This window comes from Harpia harpyja, chromosome 10 (assembly GCF_026419915.1).
Source record: "Harpia harpyja isolate bHarHar1 chromosome 10, bHarHar1 primary haplotype, whole genome shotgun sequence".
NCBI lineage: Eukaryota > Metazoa > Chordata > Aves > Accipitriformes > Accipitridae > Harpia > Harpia harpyja.
Genome location: NC_068949.1, coordinates 39,939,328 through 39,962,728, shown reverse-complemented (window position 1 = coordinate 39,962,728; position 23,401 = coordinate 39,939,328). Strand labels below are relative to the sequence as shown.

At 36.3% G+C, this 23,401-nt stretch overlaps 1 protein-coding gene and 1 non-coding gene across 4 annotated transcripts in view; both read left to right on the top strand.

Annotated features, from left to right (window-relative positions):
- EIF3A (eukaryotic translation initiation factor 3 subunit A) overlaps window positions 1–23,401 on the top strand; it is a 36,389-nt gene that overhangs the window by 6,490 nt on the left and 6,498 nt on the right. For all 3 annotated transcript variants that reach the window (XM_052798903.1, XM_052798902.1, XM_052798901.1), the window contains exons 4-18: window positions 1,170–1,333; window positions 2,338–2,537; window positions 3,549–3,757; window positions 4,757–4,928; window positions 5,962–6,066; window positions 6,880–6,978; window positions 7,682–7,798; window positions 8,852–9,037; window positions 11,831–12,178; window positions 12,736–12,840; window positions 14,645–14,758; window positions 15,034–15,156; window positions 16,566–16,719; window positions 17,771–17,955; window positions 19,743–19,831. In XM_052798903.1, the coding sequence (XP_052654863.1) occupies window positions 1,170–1,333; window positions 2,338–2,537; window positions 3,549–3,757; window positions 4,757–4,928; window positions 5,962–6,066; window positions 6,880–6,978; window positions 7,682–7,798; window positions 8,852–9,037; window positions 11,831–12,178; window positions 12,736–12,840; window positions 14,645–14,758; window positions 15,034–15,156; window positions 16,566–16,719; window positions 17,771–17,955; window positions 19,743–19,831 (2,370 nt within the window). The remainder of the gene's footprint in view (window positions 1–1,169; window positions 1,334–2,337; window positions 2,538–3,548; window positions 3,758–4,756; window positions 4,929–5,961; window positions 6,067–6,879; window positions 6,979–7,681; window positions 7,799–8,851; window positions 9,038–11,830; window positions 12,179–12,735; window positions 12,841–14,644; window positions 14,759–15,033; window positions 15,157–16,565; window positions 16,720–17,770; window positions 17,956–19,742; window positions 19,832–23,401) is intronic.
- On the top strand, window positions 7,342–7,474 carry LOC128147587 (small nucleolar RNA SNORA19). Its single transcript, XR_008237055.1, has one exon. It is a non-coding gene; the product is annotated as a small nucleolar RNA SNORA19 (small nucleolar RNA).

Genomic DNA, 23,401 nt, shown 5'->3' with positions numbered 1-23,401 from the left:
GATGGCAATACTATTCATGTTATTTCCAGTGCCTGAAATAGTCTTTGCTACAGAGGAATCCCACTAATAGACATTGAAGATTGACCGCTCTTTTCCTTGTTCTCTTTTATATAACTGAGGACTAGAAAATGTGTCTTTTCAGTCACACTTCTTTATCTGAACAGCCACAGTTTCTTTTGTGTTTTTTAGGTTCTGTTTTCTAGACTTCCTGTACTTTTTTGCTGGATTCACTGCTTGATCTGTTGGACAAGGCGCTGGTGAAATGTCATCTTTAATATTGTATGTAGTACTAGCGCTCAAGGAAGGAAAATAGAACTGGAAGCAGTGTAGTAGAAGAGTTACAAGAGTTGAGAGTTTATATTAGAAGCATAGTTCAAAAAGGATTTTAAAAGTGAAAGCTTAGGGAAGATGATTCTTTGTAAGTTTGTCATGCTGGGTGGACTGTTTAGCAGAAAGGGATCATGTGGGCTGTAGCACTGAATTTGCCTCAGTGTCTCGGGAATCCTTTCCAGTCTTGTATTTCTGTGAATGAGAGAATGCAGTTATGGCCACTAAATGCAAGATTATCATATCTTAATTCTGACATCTTTAAGCATCTTTTTCATGTCAGAATTTTTAAAGGATTTGATACTTTAGGTATTCTAGTTTTTGATGTCTGCAGATTGTAAAGCACATGTTGCTTCTGTGTCATATGTCAACAAGAAGTGAGCTCTCTCTGGCAGAATTGCTGGTGACTGAAAAGGAAGTTTCAGCAAGTAGGAAAGTATCTGAGTAGACAGTGATATTTGAATCTTAACAGAGGTACAGTGCGCAGCTCCCTGCTAGAAGAGGGAAGGTGAAAATCCTAGAATTAGTTTCCTTTGGCTTACTCATGTGAAGGATACAAAAGCTCCTGATGTCCCTTACCTCTGGAGCTTGTACATGTCAGTCATACACGTAGGGGCCAAAGTTTGAAACGTAACAGCAAGAAAAGTTATCTACATCCTTTAAAGAAAAAGGGAGAAATCTGAGGGACCAATTTGAAAATAAGCAATAGACTGTTCAGCAGCAATTAGCTGTTCAGATTCATTCAGTCTCATCTTAGATCTTGATAAGAAAAGTTGGTGAGAATTGTGGGGAATAAAACACTTGTTTTCTCCCCCCCCTTTACCCCCCTGCCCCAACTGTAGTGTTCTTTTGAGTGCTGTAAGTGGAGAAGACACTCAGGATCGTACTGACCGACTGCTTTTGACACCCTGGGTTAAATTTCTGTGGGAATCATATAGACAATGTTTGGATCTTCTCCGAAATAATTCTCGAGTGGAACGCCTGTACCATGATATTGCACAGCAAGGTAAGTGGAAAAGATGGAAACTTGATGAGATCTAGGACTTCTGTATTGCATCCTGTAAAACTAGAAAATTAAAGGTTATTTCTATTTGAATATTGCTTCAGAGTTGGAAGTACGTTAATCTCCTAAGCATGGGTATGTACACACATATTATTCTTAAAATTGCAGAGGTTCCTTAAAATTACTGAGGCTTCTGGACACGGATTTTTTCTTGTAACAGAACCTGCACATACTGAGAATATGAGAATTACTCATGCTGTCTTTATTTTTTCTAACTTACTGATCAAAATTAATAGTGTTTTCACTTTGTTATCCTGAATGGCTAATGCGTCTTCCATTAATGTATTCTATGTCAGCTAACGTCAAAAACTAGTGTACACAAAAGGGTACTGTAAAATTACGATGCGCTATCAATTTTGACACAGACGTAACTTAGCAAAATATAATGCAGAAGGTAATAGGAAAAAGTCTAGTCCAATTCTTTCTGGCAATATTCTGCCAAAATTTATGTTATAAGAATGAATGCTTATGTGTTAATCTTTTCTTAAGGGTGAGAGATGATCAGAAAAATGTTTTCCTTTGTATGTATAACTTAGGGCTCTGTATTTTTGAAAGAGTCTCTTAGATTTTTAATTCAAATTGTGCAAGTACATTAGGAAAGATGACTGTTAGATGAGTTCTAGGTGTTTTAGTGTATTTGCACTTAGCTGAAAGTAAAAGCTAGAATCACTGCTTAAATTAGAACATTTTTAAAGAGACTCAAAGTATTCCCTTTGCTCCTTAAGCTTAATTATGTAGAAGCATCTTCATTTTTTGAGGTCAAGATGGAAGTGCTCTGTGTTGTCACTTATTCATTATGTGTGACAGATTGCGTCTTGTTTGATGTGGTTTTGGACTGTAAATGAAGATTCTTTAAACGTACTGGTTTACTTATTTGAATGCCATTTAGAACTACCATGAAGTCACCATTAGTGAGCATTTTTAATTTACATCGTTCATTTTTGCAGCTTTTAAGTTCTGCCTGCAGTACACTCGTAAAGCTGAGTTCCGTAAACTCTGTGATAACCTGCGAATGCATTTGGGGCAGATCCAGCGTCATCATAACCAAAGCACAGCAATCAACCTCAACAATCCTGACAGTCAGTCAATGCACTTGGAGACCAGGCTTGTGCAACTTGACAGTGCTATTAGCATGGAGCTGTGGCAGGTATGCAGCAGGGCTCCTGTAATGACGCTGTAGTCTACAGCTTTTCCAGAGTCTGTTCCACGCAGATCATGTTTCATGGTATATACTCCAAGGTAAAGATGGGATAATAGCTAAAGAATGAAGTTTTAATGTCTAGAATGTGGTACTATGTGCGTACTGAATACTTAGTCTGATGTTGCTGCATAGCATTTCAAACCAAGCTTCTGCTGGTAGTAGTAAATGGTAAAGTAGCTGAAGTCACTTTGAGTTGTGAAAGGGAGAAGTTGATGATGACACCTTCACCTCTACCATCTTCAATTCTCACGAAGACCTTCCACTGGGAAGTGGTTGGTAAACGTTAAAGCCTGCTATTAGGCTGGGGCCCCAGCATTGCTGGTTGAATTATGTTAGTGTCTAGCCAGTGAGGGCACTCCAAAGCAAGTTTTTCAAAGAGGTGCTTTGGTTTTCCAACCTTTCTAGTGTCAAATTCCTTAAAAAGCCAGGGTTGTCATTTTTGGTTTTGTGAATTAGGAGAATGTTCTCTGTTGTGTTGTTTCCTTTTTAGGTATGTAAGCAATTACATGTAAGACATTTCCAAGATTATATGTATTTTTAGGGAAACTATACCCATTTTTGATCACAAAAACTATTTTTATGAAAAACGGTAAAGCCAGTAAATAGTAGAATTGGTATAACAGTAAAATAGTAGAAGTTTTATAATTCTGGTTTAGGTTTTTTTTCCCCCCTTGGTTTGTAGCTTGAAAATCTGAAAGAAACCAGTTTGCAAAAACTACATGAACTAATCATTAACCGCTAAATTCTAAGCAGATAGTTAATGGATTTGCAGTATGTCCAAATAATTTCTTTATTAAGAAAGAAGTATTTCATTTCATGTAGCTGGCGAAACTAAAGATCATATCTCTCAGTGTTATTAAATATATTATGCTGTTATAACCTTTAGTGAATGTATATTTTTCCCTTTTTTGGGGGTTGCAAAAAACTTCCTAAAAGTAGCGTGTTTGGTTTTTTTAGGAAGCTTTCAAAGCAGTGGAGGATATTCATGGGCTATTTGCACTGTCTAAGAAACCACCCAAACCACAACTGATGGCAAATTACTATCACAAAGTTTCAACTGTCTTCTGGAAATCAGGAAATGCTCTTTTTCATGCATCCACACTTCACCGACTTTATCACTTATCAAGAGAAATGCGAAAGAATCTCACGCAAGAGGAGATGCAGAGGTGGGGAAAGATACTTAATGGGATCTTATATTCTATTTTTAACCCTGTATGTTCAAAAATAAACTTAATTGTACCCCAAAAGAAGCAGCTGACATGTATGGCTGTGAGCAGCTCTGCTTAAAGTGGCCAGTACTAATTGCCTCAAAAGAAACCTAGAGCAAGAAGAATATTTTACAAAGCTACAGTGTAAATAATGTAAACATTAGGATCACTTTAGTTAAGTTTCCTTCTCTGTTACTGACTGGGAAGCTAAGCAAGTTAATAAGTTTCTGTGGTTTGCTTCCTTTTTCTCTTCTGAGTGGTGGTATTTACTTCACAAGATTTTATTATAACTATTATAAACTTTTCCTTAATACATAAAAGTCTGTGTAGCCAAATGGCCTTTAAATTTTTGGTAATAAGTATGATACTGGCAAGGCTTTTGAGGCATGCAGAATCATTGACTGCATTAACCTCTGAAGTTCATGTAGAGGCGTTTACAGAATCAGAATCTGGTGGGAATAAATACTCTCCTATTCATCTGGGTACTAAGGTAAAAATTTAAATATTTAATGTCATTTGTATTGTTACATCAAAAAGTACACCTGGCTTGCACAGTAAATTTTAAAAATCAATGGAATCAAAATAATTGGTATGGATTTGCAGCTAAAATAGGTTGAAAAGGTGCTGCTTTCTGCTGTTTTCATTATTTTATAGGATTTTGATATTTACAGAGGCAGCTTAAGTTTCTTAGCATTTCTCTGTGTGTGTACATAAATCTGAATACACACATACGTAAATAATGAAAAAATGTTATCAATCTTTCCCCTGGTTACTGAAGAACACTGCATTCTGTACTTTTATTGCGCAGCTGGCATCTTTTCTGTTATTGCTGGTATTTTTACACAGTTTTGCATCATGAATGTCACTCATTCCTACTCTTGAATTGGTATGTATATGAAAAGGAATTAATTAGTGTTCTCTTGCAGTTCATCTTTTGTGGTTATACTTTGTCAACAGGATGTCTACTCGAGTCCTTTTGGCCACTCTGTCAATTCCTATAACTCCTGAGAGAACTGATATTGCTCGCCTTCTGGATATGGATGGCATCATTGTTGAGAAACAGCGACGCCTGGCAACCCTGTTGGGTCTTCAGGCCCCACCTACACGTGGCAGTCTCATTAATGATATGGTAGGCAGTGGTGCTTAGACGAGCAGCTATTAAACACTGAGTGCTCTTTCTGGACTATTTTCGTTCTAAAGCACTGTACTTGTTATGGGACACAGTTTAAAAGTTAAAATGGCTATATGGTGAATTGTATGACTTACGGCATAGCGTAAAAATTTCAGATTCACAAGAAGGACTGTTTGGAAATGGCAGCAATAACGGGAGGCCTGAATGCTTGTATGCACTAAAGAGTCAGATTCAATATTGTTCTTTATGTCACCCAAACAACAAATGTTGTTTTGAAACTGAGAGGTCTGAAAAGGGTTGTGAGCTAGAACTTTGGTTTTTTTCCCCTACTCTAAGGTGTGTAATTAACTGAGCCAAGTGCTTATTTTTCTGTTTTAAATGTATTTTGGATAACCATAGGTCAGATAACAACTAGCGGGCTGTAAGGACCTAAGTGGTTATGAAAACTTCCTTGTGTTTAATTTGAAGGGAGGTTAGGTTTACCTATCTTCAGACCTTCCCAGATATTCATAAACAAATTAGGCATTCATTGGTAGGTATTTTCAGAGGATGTGTGAATTTCTTGCAGTCATTTGCATGCATGCCTAAAACTTACATTCAATATTCATTTTACATTTTGCGTTAATTCTTCTGGTACCTCTCCAGTTTGCCTTAAAACCACAATTTAAAGCTTCAGAAGTTTACTCATGAACTGAGATGTGTGGTTTTAGTTTGGATGTGGACCTACATGTGTGTAGTAGGACTTGTGTCTTAGAAATGGCTAATAAGTTGAGGGTGGTACTCTATTCTAAATATTTATCTTGTTTATATATTTTTTGTCTACTTTTCCATTTTTAAATACAGTTAAGTGGTGTAGTGTAGAGTTACTGTCACTGCAATTAAGAATGCTGTAATAAAGAGTAAGTAGTCTCCTGTATTAAAAGGTACATGTGGTGCCTGTTTAACTTATTGAATATAAAATTCTTATAGCATAACGATTTGTTAATATTGTATTTATTTTAAGATCTTTGGATTTTTTTGTTGACTGTAGGTAAGGTTCAACGTAGTGCAATATGTTGTTCCAGAAGTGAAAGAACTTTACAATTGGCTTGAAGTAGACTTTCACCCGCTCAAGTTATGTAGCCGTGTCAGCAAGGTAAGTTTTGTAGCTCTGTTTGTATGTAGCAACAGGTATTGACTAATAGTCTGTTATTTGAATATTGATTTGTGGTAAATACCAACTAGCTGCTTCTGTTGCCAGAATTTTCAATGGTAGGCTTTATTTGGTCAAATTCCATTACAATGACATGTACATAGCATCTGATACATATAGTACACACATAGTACACCAGGTTATTGAAATAGAATGAAAATTCATTCAGGTCTCTAGGGTGCTATTCAGAGGTCCCCTATTAAGGTGCAGATTTTTGGGAACATATCAGAAGGTCTTGTGGGTGGGGAGATGATACTGAGTTTAAAGGTGCAGAAATGAGAAAACTGTGTGCACACATGTGCATATGCATGCAAGTGGGTTGTGTGGGAAGTGGAAAAATACACCAATGATTGTTTTTACTGTTAAAATGTAGAGTATTGGGAGGTAAAATAATGTGAGAGCTGTTGATTAGGTTAATGAAAATTCTGCAATTGATGAAGCACATCATGTTCTTTTTCTTTGATAGTGGGAACAAAGATATTTGAGGTGCTAAAAAGAACTTGAAGGTAAATTAGCAGTGTGGTAAATGTTGCCAGTACTGTCAGTCGCCTTCATACAAAAAATGTTAGCTATCCATTATAAATAAAAGTGTTCTCATCAAAAGATACACTTCAATAAAACTCTGTAGTATCTGGACACAAGTGCTGTTGTTTCATGAGCTGTAAACTGGAAGTATATAAGAGCCATCCTTTGTACTTCAATGCTGAAATTTTGAAGGGTTGATGCAGGTAGAGTAACTTTTCAGAATTTTTATAGGTTCTGAACTGGGTGAAAGACCAAGCTGAAAAGGAACCTGAACTGCAGCTGTATGTTCCTCACCTGCAAAACAATACCATTCTTCGCCTTCTGCAGCAGGTATGAGTAAAGAAAATGTATGTTCCTAAGTATACATAAGTTAGAAAATGCTCTGGAAGAACATGAAGTTGGAAACTTCCATGCCAAAGTAAATGTTATCCATCAAATAGAAGACCGTCATGATTTTAAAATAATTTTTTCCAGTATATAACCTGTATCTTCAGGTTTGTATATCATTTAGGTACAGCTGTAGTAGCTATACTTAATAGTGGTTGCGTACAGTGGTGTGATCTCTTGCCTAAATTTTCTTCATTATGGATATATGATGTCTTATTTAAGGTAATTCATCATTTCTTAAAACTTTTTTCTGGAGTTAGGTCTGGGTGGGAGGTTTTGTTTTTTTGTGTCTAGGTGTTTTATAAAATGCACATTTCATTGACCTGCTTTCGTTACAAGTGACAAGCAGTGTTATTTCTGATGTGCAAAAGGAACAGTTGAAGGCTAATTAGCAGCATAGCTATAAGTAGTTACTGCTGCCAGTCTCCTTCATACAAAGAAGCCATTCAGGAACGGCATTTAATCTCAGGTTAAGACTGAATACAGTACAGGAATAAAATCCTGAAACTGTATTTGTAATTGTATTAATATGTATACATTCATTTATTGGCGGTTTAGTAAGTTAGCTTTAGAGCCCATAAAACAACTTTTATTTCTGATCTCTTTTTAATGAGGAAAAATACCTAATGTTTCTGTTTGCATACAGGTGGCCCAGATTTATCAAAGCATTGAATTTTCTCGTCTGGCTACCCTGGTTCCTTTTGTTGATGCTTTCCAGCTGGAACGTAGTATCGTTGATGCAGCCAGACATTGTGACTTACAAGTAAGTGTTGTGAAAAGACTTCTGTGAAATGATGTATGGATTCATGTGCATTACCTTGGATAAAAACTAACTTGTTGACATTGAACCCAAGGAAGACAATTGATTCTGACAGATGGAGATAAACTAGAGTAAAAGATGCATGTGACAATATATTAAGAACTGACAATTGTTTGGATTCTGGTGTGTATTTTTGATTTAGGTCAACCGCCGTTAATGTAAGTCCAGTAGAAGTAAAAGTTGAAGTAAAATTCACTGAAACTTGCCCTGTGAGTCATTTAGTCCAGCATATCCTGAAGCAAGCCTAACAAACAGGGTTGCGAATTTCTGACTATGCTGAATTAGTTGTGCAAGACTGAAGAGCTAGCAGTCGTTGATGTTGGTTTTTATGTAACCAAGTGACTGAAGTAAAACACCAGTGCCTGAGATGTGCACCGATGTCTGAGATGTTTCAGCTGCTGTTGAAGATTGCATTGTTGGTAAAGTTGTCTGTATTGAAAGAACGACGGCCTGTAGTGAAATGTTTAAGCTGGTGATGAGATACAAGTAGTTTTTAGCTGAGGTTGCTTAGTATTATCCATTTAGGTTTTTAGATGAGATTGCTTAGTAATTACCCATTTAGGTTTTTAGATAAAGCTGACTTAATTAATTTAGATTAACACACAACTTTAGCTTATATTTTAGACGAGTTGAAATTGTCTGCCTTAAAGTCAGGATTCTTGTTTCGTGTATTGCTAATGTGGAGGAACAGGCCAAGAGTGATTTGTCCTGCAGTGCTCATTTCATAGAATCATTGAAAGTTCAGCCTCTTCCAGTGATTGATTTTTTTATTTTTTTTTTTTTTTAATAAACCGTGGAAATCAAACAAACTTTTATTCACAGTGCTATTTTTCTTCCACTAATTTGACATTTCTCATAGCGTGGTATAGCTAAAACGTTGTCTTAAAGTAATTTCTGCTTAGAGCTTCTGTTGACTCATATTGGTCATAGGCAGAGCAACAGAGAAATTGTTTAATAAATGACACAATCCTTTTCCTTCCTATTTTTTTTGCAAAGGTTCGCCTTGATCATACTACCCGGACACTGAGTTTTGGCTCAGATTTGAATTACAGTACTAGAGAAGATGCGCCACTAGGCCCTCAACTACAAAGCATGCCTTCTGAGCAAATTAGAAATCAATTGACTGCTATGTCCTCAGCTCTGGCTAAGGCTCTTGCAGTCATTAAGCCTCCTCACTTACTGGTAAGTCATTTTAAGTCTTCTGAAAATGTTGACAAATTCTGACATTTCCCCCATGTGCATTGTGTGATATTTATCTGTTGCCCTTATGCAGGCTTTTGTTATTTTTTCTGCCTTTTGTTATTTTTTTGCTTGTCTGATCAAGTGCTCCTTCCAGTAGTCTGTTCTCAGTGCAGTGGTAATCAATATTGTTATTGCTGTCCCGTCCCTTCAGAACAAATAATTGATCCTTGAGGTGTTAATATATACAAATGTAGTGTAGCATTAATGTATGTATTAATGACAAAGTATCCTTCTGCATCTGTTACATACTTACCTGTTCTAATAGATCTAAATTTTCTGGTTTAGCAAGACAAGCTTGTTTTGAAGTTGTGGGATCATACTTGAAGGAGTTACTTGGTTTACCTTTCCTTGACATAGGAAAGGCATTGAGCTATCTAATGATTAATTTAACATGACATTGCAAGGGTTTGAGTAGGCAGCAATTGGTGCATTTGTACGTTTGTTTATTTTCAGAAGTGTGTTGCTCTGTTTTTCAGAGCATTGTGGTAACAATCTCTGATCTAATTTGACAGTAGTGATGGGCTGCATTTATATACTTGTGGATTAAGTAGAAATCTAAACTAATAACTTGACACTTTATACCCAATCTTATATTTTAATTAATGTGTTTTCGCAGATTAGGTGTACCTTTTCATTTAATTTTTTTTCAGCCTGGTGGTAGTCAGCTATTTATGCTTGTGAAGAAGAATAAGTCATTCTTAAATGCACCTAACTAGTTAGTGTTTGGTCGTAACTAAAATCATGTCAAAATGTACAGAAGAGGCCTGAGTTTAAATTGCCAGTCTTGCATATATCAGGGTCAGGATATACCAAATAATAGCTTACCCATAGGTGGGCCTACAGAGCTGGGATTTGTTGAAAATTTTGCATGCATTTTTGAAAATCCAAGAGCCTGCTTTCTTTGTTCTTCCTGGAGAAACTGCTGTTGTGAAGAACCTGGAATGTAACTTCATAGTGGAATCTAAAAACACGAACAAAAGATCCCCCCAGCTCAAGAACTGACCTGTCCTTGTCACTCCCTGTCCTCCTCACTGGGGCTGTTGGCTTCGAGGTCGGACTCACCGATGAGCTCACATTTCAGGTTCTCCAGAGCCCTGTAGGAGCAAGGTGTAAATCAGTCTCGGATTTCCAGCATGCTTTGGTTGTGGCAAGTTAAACCTTCACTTCTCTTAAAAGAGCAGTGGTAATTTTTTCTTTTGCTTTATGTTTATGAAAGATTTCATAGCCAACTTATCAAATAATTTTTTCCATATGGAAAAAAGGCTGATAGCAAGATATCCGTGTTAGATTCTTTATACAGGTTGAAATACTAAGTAATATTCTTAAAATAGAAGCACACAAAGTAGGACTGTATCATGACACCTAACTTATGTTAGTTTGAACATATATTAGTTGTTTTATAGCATTTAAGAAAAAAAAATATTTCCCTGCAGGTTTTCCCCTAAAAAGATTTTATTAGGGATTGGTATTTGATGGATTGTTGGTTTGAAAGAAAAAACATGCTTTATCTGTACATTCATAGATAGAAATGAGAAATAGTCTTATACTTGACATGTTAGTGCAATTAGCTGAATAAGATATAAATGCTAGTAATTACGCTTGTAAAATTGGAGGACAGTACCAAGGTTAATATCGATCTGTGTGGTTAGAGAAGCTACAGAACAAGTTGAGACCCTTTTTTCCTTCACTATTTAGATCAAAACTTCACCTTTTTCAGGTGCTTAAAAATTTTAATTTCTGTCAAATTTGTTATAATTCACAAAATCATTAAATTCATCTAAAGCTTTTAATTTTTGTGTTTCTGGCACCTCTATTGAGCTTTAAATGCTTGCAGATCTGCAACAAAGTATGGATTTTTGTTGAATGCCCTAGAAGTGACAGATGACTAAAAATACCTCTAAGCCAGCTCACATTTCAAGAGCAGCATAACTGAAGGAGTGTAGTGAGCTTATTGGGCTGCAGTGTTTTGCTGCTTGCTGGACTGATTAAAATAGGCAGCTCCATGACCTGGCACAATTATACCTCTTCATGTGTACAGCATGAATCTCTACAAAGAACTGTTTATGTACTCTGGAGGAGAATGGTGGGGTGGTTAGAAGGATGCTTAAAGAATGTTAGAGAATAGGCTATATGCTAGTGTGTAGAAGTCTAGTGCTTTTTATTATTTAATTAAAGTGGTATTATATACAATGTTTATACCTAAATTGTTGAGAGACAATAATCAGTTTTTTATCATCTCACAGATAGTGCTTTGTGTCAGTTAGGATACTTTTCTCTTACGTTAGTGTGTTTGAAAAAAACCAAAACTTTACAGACAAGGGAGCTTTGGTGAAATACAGTACATGTGGTGCTATACTTGCTAACACATGCAGAGACAAATAGGATTGACCCCCTTAGCCCCATTTCAGTTAGTCTTACATGTCACTAACATGTGGGTGTGTAATATTTTTGGACAGAGAAAAGCATGCAACTATCATACTTAAAATGTGTTGCAGAATGTTGTCTTTTACAGACAACTTTTTCCATTTACACGTGGTTCTAGTCAGTTGATACTACCTTGCATGCCACTTGGATGAGTGATTAGATTTGCCATTAAAGTTGTATTTCCATGCAGTTGGCAAGTTTGGAGAATAAAACTAACCTTGAGTTTTCTTTGAGAAACATTTGCTATGCTTTCTGCCTTCTTAAGGAGATGGTACTTACATCATAGTCTTATCCTTAATTTAAATTCAGCAAGAGAAGGAAGAACAACATCAGCTGGCAGTCACTGCCTTCCTAAAAAATTCAAGGAAGGAGCATCAGCGTATTCTTGCACGTCGTCAAACTATAGAGGAAAGAAAAGAGCGCCTTGAAAGTTTAAACATTCAGCGTGAAAAAGAAGAACTGGAACAACGTGAAGCAGAATTACAAAAAGTTCGGAAAGCTGAAGAAGAGAGACTGCGCCAGGAGGCAAAGGAAAGAGAGAAGGAGCGTATCCTGCAAGAGCATGAACAAATCAAAAAGAAGACAGTTCGTGAGCGCTTGGAGCAGATTAAGAAGACTGAACTGGGAGCCAAAGCATTTAAAGACATTGATATTGAGGTAGACAACTTATTATTGAAGTTTTGAGTTATTTTTTATACTTTTGGTGTTACATTGCTAGGCTGCCTGAATTTCATGTTCTTTACTAGTTTTATACTGTAACTGGTCTTATAAACAGCCTCTCTTAAAAATGAGACAGTTTGACACTTAAATATTTCATTTGCTCAACAGTGTAAGTAAACCTTCATTCTGAGTTTGGATAGGACCTTTTTTACCTGGAGGAATTAAGTGCAGCTGTTTGGTTCCTCCTTCCCCACCTTGTTGCTTGAACAGTATCTGAAACACAATATAGACCTGCAGGTCCAAATTTGTATTACCTGGACTGTGTCTCAATTGAAAATCAAGATACAAATGCTTTAGAGAGTTTTTTAAAAATAAAATACAAGTTACCCAGAAGAGATGAAAAGACAGTGAGAATGTTTGTTTCTGAGGCACATTAGCTTAAAAGTTAAGGGGAAAACTGCAGAGAAGCTTAAATAAATAAACAAACCAACCACATTTGTAACAGAAAAAAAATGTTTGCTTTATTTTTTATTGATAACTTTACTTGGTTGTAGGATCTTGAAGAATTGGATCCTGACTTCATTATGGCTAAACAAGTTGAACAGCTTGAAAAAGAAAAGAAGGAACTTCAAGAACGCCTGAAGAACCAGGAGAAAAAGGTACAAAGTAGGAGGGGTACAAAACCATGTCTATACAATGCCTTAGTTAGTGATTGTGAACTCCTGTGTTGATGATGCATATATATACACACACATATATAATATTGGTGTTGAAAATGTTATTGTATGAAACTAAAAAAAGATGAATGTGTTAAAAACCAACTGAGTTTCTAGTATCAGTACACAAATCTGTTCTAATTAATAGAGTTGATTTGAAAATGGACCCTTAAGCTGTATGTGAACTGAGTCTTAGTTGGCAAGACTTGTGATTGGAAAATGTTCAGAGAAGATTAAATGCTCACAGAAGGTGAGGCCATTACAGAGAAGCTAAATTTAATTAGTTGTAATAGTCCTCACTGAAACGGAGGAAATTCCACTGCTAGAGCCCTTTTAAGATGGCAGAATAGGATCTCCCTGAAACTTGGGTGACTATAAAAGTGTGAGGAACATGTTGTTGTAGTAAATAGAAATATATAACCTGGGCAAGGTGAAACTCACTGAGGACTTCTGACAGTATTGAAGAATGAAACAGAGGTTATATGATACAGTTGGTAATTCAGTTCACTTAAAACTGGCTTGATGCTAGAAAGTGGCAAGTTACTTAAAAAGGTTCCAGTAAGGATATTTTATGCTGCAGGCTTGTAAGCCTGATGCTCATACTGGGAAAAGTAGCAGAAAATTAAACAGTAGAATTAGTAGTCACCTGGGTAAATGTGATCTACCCGGAAACGTCAGCACAGCTTCTATAAAAGAATTGTAAGCCAAGGCTTCCTCTTGGAGTTCTCTGAAGCTGTCAGAACAAACATATGAGTAAGGGTGGTCTGGTTGGTGTAACTAAGTTGGATTTTCCAGAAAGCTTTTTACAGAGTTCTTCACCAAAGAAAACTTAGCAGCTGTGGGATAAAAGGAACAGTCTTGGAATGAAGTTCAGTTTACAGATATAAAATTCTTTGTGTAGGGAAAGCAGAAAAAAAAACCCATCTCCCAGTCTTTAGCTTTACATGTTAAATGATGGGCTCCAAACTTTTTAGTCAGCAATGAGAAATTGGTGGTTCTGCATCTCGAGCACTGTGTGCAGTTCTAGTCTCTTTATCTCAAATAAAACACAGTTGAACTGTAAGTTTGAGAGGAGGCCGACAAGAATTATCAATGATGTGGCTTGGCTTCTGTGTAAGAAATACCTATGTAAATTAGTACCCCTATGTCTGAAAGACTTCTGGAGAGAGGATGTGGTAGCAGTCTATAACAGTGTACCTGTCGTAACAGCTGACAATGGGGAGCAGTTCTTTCACTGACTGCAAGGGATACTGAACTAGGAAGCATCAAATGAAGCTAGTAGAAGCCATATCCAGAACTCTTTGTAGGTAGAAGATGGGTCTTCATGCTGTGAGCCATAGACACACAGGATTTCTTTCCAAAGTACATTGTTGTATATGAAAAGCTTCTTTGAGTTGAAAAGGACAAGAAGAGAAATCCACCAATGCCTACTAAATACAAAAAAACTTCAACATGGGAAATGCTGGGAGCTGAAAATTGGTGATGCTGAGAGAGTATTGTATATATGTCTGCCTCTAGCTTCCTTGCCTAGGAGTGCACTTAGTTGCCAGTGGTAGAGGCAGGTTCTTGGCTAGGTGGATCTTTGATGTGGTCCAGTGTGGTTGTTTTTATGTAACAATAATTAGATATCAGATGTATTAGAGAAGTCTCCAGATACTGGGGTTTTCTTTGGGGGATGCTGAAGATTGAGTCTTCCAGATTTGGTCTTTGCATTATGAGATGCTAAAGGTACATTATCTTTATTTAGATTGACTATTTTGAAAGAGCAAAGCGCTTAGAAGAAATTCCTTTAATAAAGACTGCGTATGAGGAGCAAAGAGTGCATGATATGGAGCTGTGGGAGCAACAGGAAGAAGAAAGGGTAAGAACTTTTTGTTCATATGATAAAATCCATTAGCGATGAATGAAAAATTGTGGGTTTTGCACTGTCTTTTTTTCCCCAGCTCAATCCAAGGGAAGAAAGGAAAAAGTTGATATGAAATGAAGTGTTAGCTTCACAATTTCATTGTGCTAGTGGACAGCAGTATCTTCTGTTTAGGATCTGAAAGAGGAAAAGATAATTTCTCTGAAGTAGATTGAATGCAAATATATAATAAGATGTTACTTTGTAATACTTTTAATATTATCTATTTTTAGATCACCACTTTGCAGTTGGAGCGCGAGAAAGCTCTTGAGCATAAGAACAGACTCTCAAGGATGTTGGAGGATAGAGATTTATTTGAAGCCAGGCTCAAAGCATCACGACGAACAGTTTATGAGGTACATGAGATATAGTATTGTAATAAAATATTCCCCTTAAGTAAGGAACTAAACTTGTGACCCAGTGATTCTTCATGAAAACTAGAAACAAATTAGTATCTAGATTGGTTCAGAATTATGGAATTGTTTATTTTCTTTTTGACTAAAAAAAGTGAAACAAAGTATGCTTGCACCCATTCCTAGATATTATCACTTAGACTTTTTGACAACTTCTGGAATAAGCTTGTATGGAAAATAAAAGATAGGTAAATTACTTATTTCAATGCAGCTATTAGTAAGAGATCATTGGGTAACATATGAGCAGCCAGCTGTATCTGTATAAGTACTTGGACTTACTGTGGTGATGGAATAATACTGAAATAATACTGAAGCGGAGAAATAGACAGAAATACTTTTCAATTGTTTTTTTAATCTTTTTGTTTGAATCTGGAAATTTTTTTGATAAACCAAGTTGGTGAGGGGCCTTGAGCACAAGTCTTATGAGGAGCGGCTGAGGGAGCTGGGGTTGTTCAGTCTAGAAAAGAGGAGGCTGAGGGGAGACCTTATCGCTCTCTACAGCTACCTGAAAGGGGGTTGGTCTCTTCTGTCAGGTGTCTGGAGATAGGACAAGAGGAAATGGCCTCAAGTTGAGGCAAGGGAGATTTAGGTTAGATATTAGGAAAAATTTTTTTACTGAGAGGGTTGTCAAACATTGGAATGGGCTGCCCAGGGAAGTGGTTGAGTCACCATCCCTGGAGGTATTCAAAAAGCAAGTGGACAGGGTACTCCAGGGCATGGTTTAGGGGGCATGGTTAATGGTTGGACTTGATGATCTTGAAGGTCTTTTCCAACCGAAATGATTCTATGATTCTATGATTCTATTTGGAACTTCAAGTTATGTTTTATGTTTGCAAAATTTAATAACAAATTTAGACCACAAGGGCAGGGAAGGAACTGTGCCTTTGTTTCTTGCTCTGCATTTTAAAAATTCTACATTTGCTGAGGCTGTTGATAGCTTTGATTATTTGGCTATGTTGCAGTAAGAACTGGTTTAAAAAAAGAAGCAAAAGAGGTATTATGTTAAAATAAGTAACCGCATATTATTCTTTGCAACAATATAGGTTAATTTTAAGTAATGTATTTTAGGTATAGGTAAATTATTATTCAGGTAATTACTTTCCTGAAAAAGCAGATGAAGGACTAAAATTGTGCATGGTGACTGTCTTTCTTCTAAGTAGGAGTATATTCCCTTATGCAAAATTTGTTGCAGAAAAGGTTGAAATGGCAAACAGTTAGTTGTTTTTCAGCAGAGCAAAGTTAATATGTTGCAGTTGGTTTGTGTTTCTGTGCAGCTTTATTTAGCAATTTGTGTAACTGTCGAACTCCTAAACTTTACAGTTCTGGTGTTTTCACGTGTATTTGTATTTCAGGATAAACTCAAGCAGTTCCAGGAACGGTTAGCAGAAGAGAGGCGTAATCGTTTGGAGGAACGCAAGAAACAACGCAAAGAAGAGAGGCGCATTACTTACTACAGAGAAAAGGAGGAAGAAGAACAAAGATTACGAGAAGAACAGCTGCTTAAAGGTATAATCAAGAAAGTGATTATTTTATCCTTTGCGTCCTTGACCCATTCCAGGTGTGTACGCAGCTAACTTCTGGTTCCACTGTTTCACGATATTAGAGGAAGTCTTTTAACTTTCAGTCAGTGGCAAAGACTGTGTTCATTGCTATTAGACATTGTACCTTTACATTTTATCTAATGCACCTTCTGAGTGTTTACCTGTGCAGCATAGAGATGAAAGTAAAGCTTTATAGGAGGAAGGGAAAATGAAAGCAGATGAATGCTTCCTGCCCTCCCCTTCTCCCAGACATAAATAAAGAGGAGATAAAGTAAGAGAGGCTAATGACTAAAATCAAAGACTCAATTTTTTGTTTAGTTTGAGTTCTATCCGCTTTTTTGTGCACATCTTGAAGAGAATAGAAAGGGAACATTGGTGTCAGATCAAGAACTCAAGAATTGTGACTCACACACCTTTCCTTGTGAATTGCTTTGTCTGGTAGCCTGTTTCAAGGCTTGAGAAGAGAAGAGATGATAGGCATCCTGTAAGGTAAATTTCTGTCCTGCTTGTCACTTGGTGGATGAAGATTTTATGTATCAGAGTTCATCTTCATGAAATATTTAAAACCCAACCAAACAAAAACCAAGGAGTCCTGAATATCAAATTTCTGACACTGCTAGCTGATTTTTTTTTTTGTTTGACCTTTTCTAAGGAAGGGATCCTCTACTATGCTTGAGGTAGTTACTAATACTTTAGCTGGCACATTTGTGGTCTGTACATGGAATTAATGTACAGGTATTGGAACATTTTCTTTCCTTTCTCGCTAGCTGTTGTTCAAGATATCACATTAATGGATGTATCAGGGTTCCTTTTCCTATTGCTTTTGAGTTAGGATACTTCCAGAAAACAGGTTCTATGGCTAGTTAAACGCATCCTGTGAAATGCCTGGGGGTTTTTTTTCCTGTTTTTCATAAGGAGTCAAAGGGGAGCGACTGTATTTTGTAACCCTTCTGTAGATACAGCAAAGTAACAATTTATATTGGTAATACATTCTGTGTATGTTTGCAACTCTGTAGAGCGTGAGGAAAAGGAACGCATTGAGCGTGAGAAACGTGAGCAGGAACAGCGTGAATACCAGGAACGTGTCAAAAAACTAGAAGAACTGGAGAAGAAAAAACGTCAAAGAGAAATGGAGATAGAAGAAAGAGAGCGTCGTCGAGAAGAAGAAAGGAGAGGTCTGGATGACCCATTTTCAAGAAAGGTAGGTAATACCTGCAAGTTTGTTTTCTTTTTGACTGCTGCTTCTTCTGTAGGTTATTTGGAAGAAGATGATAGCATTGCAGAATCATGGGTTAAAAATTTTTTTTTAAGTTGTAGCGTAAGTGGCTACTTTAATAGTTAAGTTATTCTCACTTAGTTTCACTTCACTATCGTTCTGGAATCTGTAGTTTAGTAATAAAATGAAACAAAGAAACTACTAAGATCTCCAAGCTGTTTAAAAACTAAACAAATAAAGACTAAAAAGAATATTGAATAAAATTTTCTTTAACACAAAAGAAGGAAAGCTATATTGGAAGCAAGTATAGTGACTCATGCCAAAGCCAGGAATTAAAAGTAGATATTGAAGGAAAATCCCAGACTAAACATAATAGCATAGTTTTATATTTTATAAGAAATACACAATTAGATAAAACATAAAAACAAGAGGTGTGTGCAACTTCCCATTTACAAATATAAGTATTAGGGAAAATCATTATCCCAATCCAACAGGGAATAAAGTAAAAGTTATTTGCAAATAAATGTTTAATGATTTAAAAGAATGTAACCGAGTACCACCAACTTTCTACGTCCCACTTTTTCAGAACTTATTAATAAGGGAACTAGTTTTAAATTTCATCCGCCATAGACATTGTCTTTGTTTAATGCATACTTCATTGAGTAACACTATGAAGATAAGTGACCAGAGCTCGAATAAATTGTTTTGACAGTCTACCAGGTAAATAATCATCACTGGTATTTTTCACATAAGAGGTACTCCTAGCCATGGGCACTTGGGCACTTGATTATATGGAAAAGCTGATTCGGGTTCTGAGAGAGATATCTGTGCCACTTGAAAAATACTACTTGCAGGTTTAGGATTGATTCTTTGCTCACCCTTGTTTGTTGGGGTCATTTCAAAAGCGTTTAAGTAGACAGTCATGGAGTAGTGGATATGCAAGATCTTGTGTAACCTGTGTATTCCCCATATTGAAGCGTAGACTTTGACAAATAAAAACACTTTTCAAAGAGTGGTTTAAAACTGGAATACCCTTCTATAAAGAGGTTGTGTGATTATGTGAAATCAGGTATTTCATATGGTTTGCCTAATTTGCTCCTCGTGGTGGAATTAAGGAATAAACAACTGTGTTAGAAATTGTTTAAAAGGTTTGTCTTTGTCCAGCAAAGGGGAGAGACATTTTGCCTTTATTTAAAAAAAAAAAAAAAAAAAAAAAAATTATTGCTCTGCCCTGCATCTACGCATCCTGTGTGAATCACAAATACCTCACCTGTTCTGTGCATTGAGGTACTCGGAACAAAATGGTCTCTGCTACAGAGAGCTTCCAGTTTATACAGTTACATTTTCTGATCTAATTAGAAAGCACAAAAGCAAATAATTCTTTGAATTCATTCCTACTGTCGTTAAGCAGCAGGAAAGTGAAACTGTTAGAATCTTTTTTGTGTTAACAGGTGGTAGCTATGGCTCACTGTAGCTATTGTTCATACACTTGTTCGTAAAATCTTTAGTGTATTTGCATATATCCTACCCTGCTAGTAAAGTATGTGGCACAAAGGGAACCATGTTGTTTTTTAAACTGTGCCAGAAACAATGAAGTTAGTCAGTTAAGACCATACTCAAGTTATTCAAACTTCTAATAGTTCAGGATTCTCTACAGTGGAACAAGTGAGTTTTTAATGACATAGTGTGCTCTGAAAGGAGTAAATTATATGTTGAAAATCTTTGGTTTAAAGTATTCAGAGAGAATGTTCCTTATTTCTTTTGACATACAGGAATCTCGTTGGGGTGATAGGGAGTCTGAAAGCTCCTGGAGAAGAGGTGGCGAGACAGAATCTGAATGGCGACGAGCACCAGTGGAAAGGTAATCATGGTGTTACTAAGCACCAGTTGTACTGGGCCCAAAATATGTAGGCTCCCTTTTTGTTGCTGCTGCTAAAGCTGCACTAACTGAATATCTCATGCCTTTACATCTCTGAAAGTTACCTTCTATTAAAAATTGCTTTGTAAGGATCACGAGAGAGAGTTTTTATCTTGGAACTGCATTCAGATAACATTCCTGTTTTATTTAGTTTAGATATGTGAAAGCTAGCAGATACCTTCTGCATGTGATAAACAACTTGCTTACTTAGTTTCTTTTTTTAAATTAAAAATTTCTGTCCTACTCAAACATTGGTGTCAGTTGTATAAATGCAGAATGGGGAAGGATGACAAGCAAATGCAGGGTTCCTGGATGATGAAACTGAGATTTTCCATTTAGAGAACTGACAGTAATATATAAGAATAGTAAAGTCAAAGTTCAGAGTCTTAAACTATTCAAGTCCCAGAGTGAGTCACAGAGCAGAAAATATATGCCATAAACTAAAACAAAGTTCTGAAAGACTATTGAACAGAGAAGGAAGGATTTCTGAAGGAAGACTATTTTGAAGGTACTTGGCACTTTTTAAAAAAAAAAACCTGCTTGTTCACATCTATGTATTTTAGGAGTTTTGGATATGTTCACTAATCATAATGAAGACTGTTTATACAGTTGTAGAAAATAAGATCTTTAATGTTTGTCCATCCCTCTGGTCCACAACAGCATGAGCTAACAAAAATATTTCTGATGGTGCACATCTAGTTGTTCTTGAAAGCCTGTGCTGATGGAGATACCACTGCTTGTTCCAATTGGCACTATGTTTTATTGCTTAATTAGCTTTCCAGGTAGATAGATTTTTATAAATGTCTAACCTTAATTTCCAGTGCAGCAATTTAAATCTATTACAGCTTACTCTGACTCCAGTGGAAGCAAATTAATTTACTCTTTCTCTCTCTAGTAATTTCTTCTAATGTATTGGAAGAGTATGATTTCTCAATAAACAAAATAGTCTTTCAGTCTTTCTTTAAAAGCTGTGTTGCCATTCTTGGTAGTGAGCCACTTTCTCGTGAATTGCAAAATCACAAATTGGATGAAACTCCTGGGTGAAGCCTTTAACTATTAACATATTGCATAAGTGTATAATGCATCTCTTTATATGCTTCAATGTGATACTTTTTTTCAGACAGAATGATACAGGTGACCCATATTCATTTTTTAATCATTATAGCAGAGAGTTTTTCTGAGTAAGTGTTGTGTTAGTCATTTCTCATTCAACTTCTATAGCAATTGAGCCAAGTGACTGCTGAGGAGTTAAAATTAGGCATATTTGGGGTTATTATGTAGCACGTTTGGTGAAACTTTCCTCCTTTTTACTAAAAGGAATATACTGAGGAATACTAAAAGGAAATACTGATAGCAGTGAAAATTAATATCTTTATGGAATTTTAAGTAAAGCAATGTTTCTCGATTGTTTTCTTTTTGCTGAGCTTAGGAAATAACGTAAAAGTGATGATGCTCAGACATAATTGCAGAAGAAAGGTGTAATTCTGCATTCTTCAGTAGCCCCTAGTCTACTTTCAGTTGGATTTTAACCCTAAAGGGAAAATGTGTTGGATACAAAGACAGCAGTGCAAGCCTAACTGAGAGTAAAGTAATTCCAAAACGTGTTTCTGAATTGAGTGATAAAGGCAGTAACATAGAGGACAGAGCATCAGATTTAATTTGCAGCATGTATCTAGCTGTAACTACAGCTATTGGATATATGCATTAAAAAGTCCTTATGGATGCTAGTACAAGGAGAGAAGCTATAAAATTTGTCTCACAGACAATTTCTCATTGGAAATGGCACATTTTCGGTGTACACCCCATATTGGTACACAAGTCCTTACAGTCATGGAGCAACCAATTGTACTGTGCAGCAGTCCCCAGAGTGCTGAATTCCAGGTGATCAGCATGTTGCAGTGTTCTCAGATTTCCACACCATGGTCCCAGTTACAAGAAAAACAGATTACAGAAAAGCAGAAGAGTCCAGCAAGGGCTGTCTGTCTCTTGGACAGCTAGTGGCTTTATTATGAGTTATAACTACACTGTATTTGCTTTGTTCATTCACTGTGCAAGAAAGGTAGTGTTAAGAAACAAAAGAAGAAAATAAAACTAATTACGTAATAAATTTTATAAGGAAGAAAATCAATCCTAATATAAAAAATATTACAAATACTGTGATTGCAGGAAAAAGAGGTTAATATAGAAGTGCTATGTAGGAGTTAAACTAAAAGCCAGTTATTTAGTAGAAAAAGTCATTTTATGGTCGTACCTCTTGTTCTTTCTCTAGATCACAGAAAATCCATAAAATGCTGTCAGGAATTGGGCACTTGCTCATTGAAACAATGAAATGGCAACTAATACAGACCTGGTATTCACTAAAAGTGGTGGGGCAGTGCTGCAGGCTGTCATACCTAGCTCATTAGAGTTATTATTGCCACAGATTGCTATCCCAAAGCATCAACAAATGGTTATGTGCTTATGGTCAAGAAATACTAAAAAGCCAAAATTCATAGAAAAGGGGAGTTGAGCTCTATTTTGTGTCTGTGCTGTTTGTGCCTGAGTTAAGACAAGCAAAAAACCAAAAGTTACAAACCTGTAATAGTGGTAGACACTATAGCGTGAACTTTGCCAGCAAATTTCTGCTTTAATTGGTAAAGCTGTCTGCATACTTTCAGCTCATGTAGATCTGTGTGTAGGGTTTTTAGAGGTTAATGAAAAATGGGCTATATAATAGAAACTGGATTGCATCACTACCAGTGACTGCCATTCAATAATATTCTTAATATTCATGAATCCTTCTGGTTTTACTAATTGATCAGGTACTGTTTGACTCTCTATTTCAGTAAACTTTTAAAGTGAGAGTTAGAATTTCTAAGAGGGAAAGGACAAAAGCTGAAATATGAACACTAAAGTTGTCAAACGAGAAAAAAATGTAAAAAACAGAGGCATAATTTCACCTGCAGTAATAGTTTAAAAATCAGAGTAGTAATGGTTTAAACATAGATTTAAAAATCCTAAAACCCTGAAACAATACCTAAGTATGAATGAATTAAGGACTTGTTCATTTGATGAACTTTATAGCCATTTCTCTACATGTCTTTTATGTCAAAATAATCAGATTTTTCAAAGGAGACAATTATCCAATTTGACTGTAAATGGAAGTTAACAATCTCCATGTCTTGTTTTTATCTCACAGCTCAATGGTAATTGCGTTCTCCCTTACTCTTCCAAAACTAGGAAGTATGCTGCTCACAGTTCCTCAAAATTCTTGAGATGCAGAGACAGTGTCTTTGTTCTCACCTCTTGGAGTCCTACATCTGTTGTTTTGTAGCAAGTGATTGCTGTTCTTTTGTTTATGTTTTAGTAGCATAGTGGATTTCTAAACCTGTGGGGGTTTTTTGTTTTGGTTTGGTTTTGATTCTATTTTTTTAATCCGTGAGATTCAACCCAGTGCAGCTTCTCTTCTCTTGCCAAGAAGCAGGTACCAGTATATCTCTCTGATGTACTATTCCTTGTTTCTTTTTATTGCTG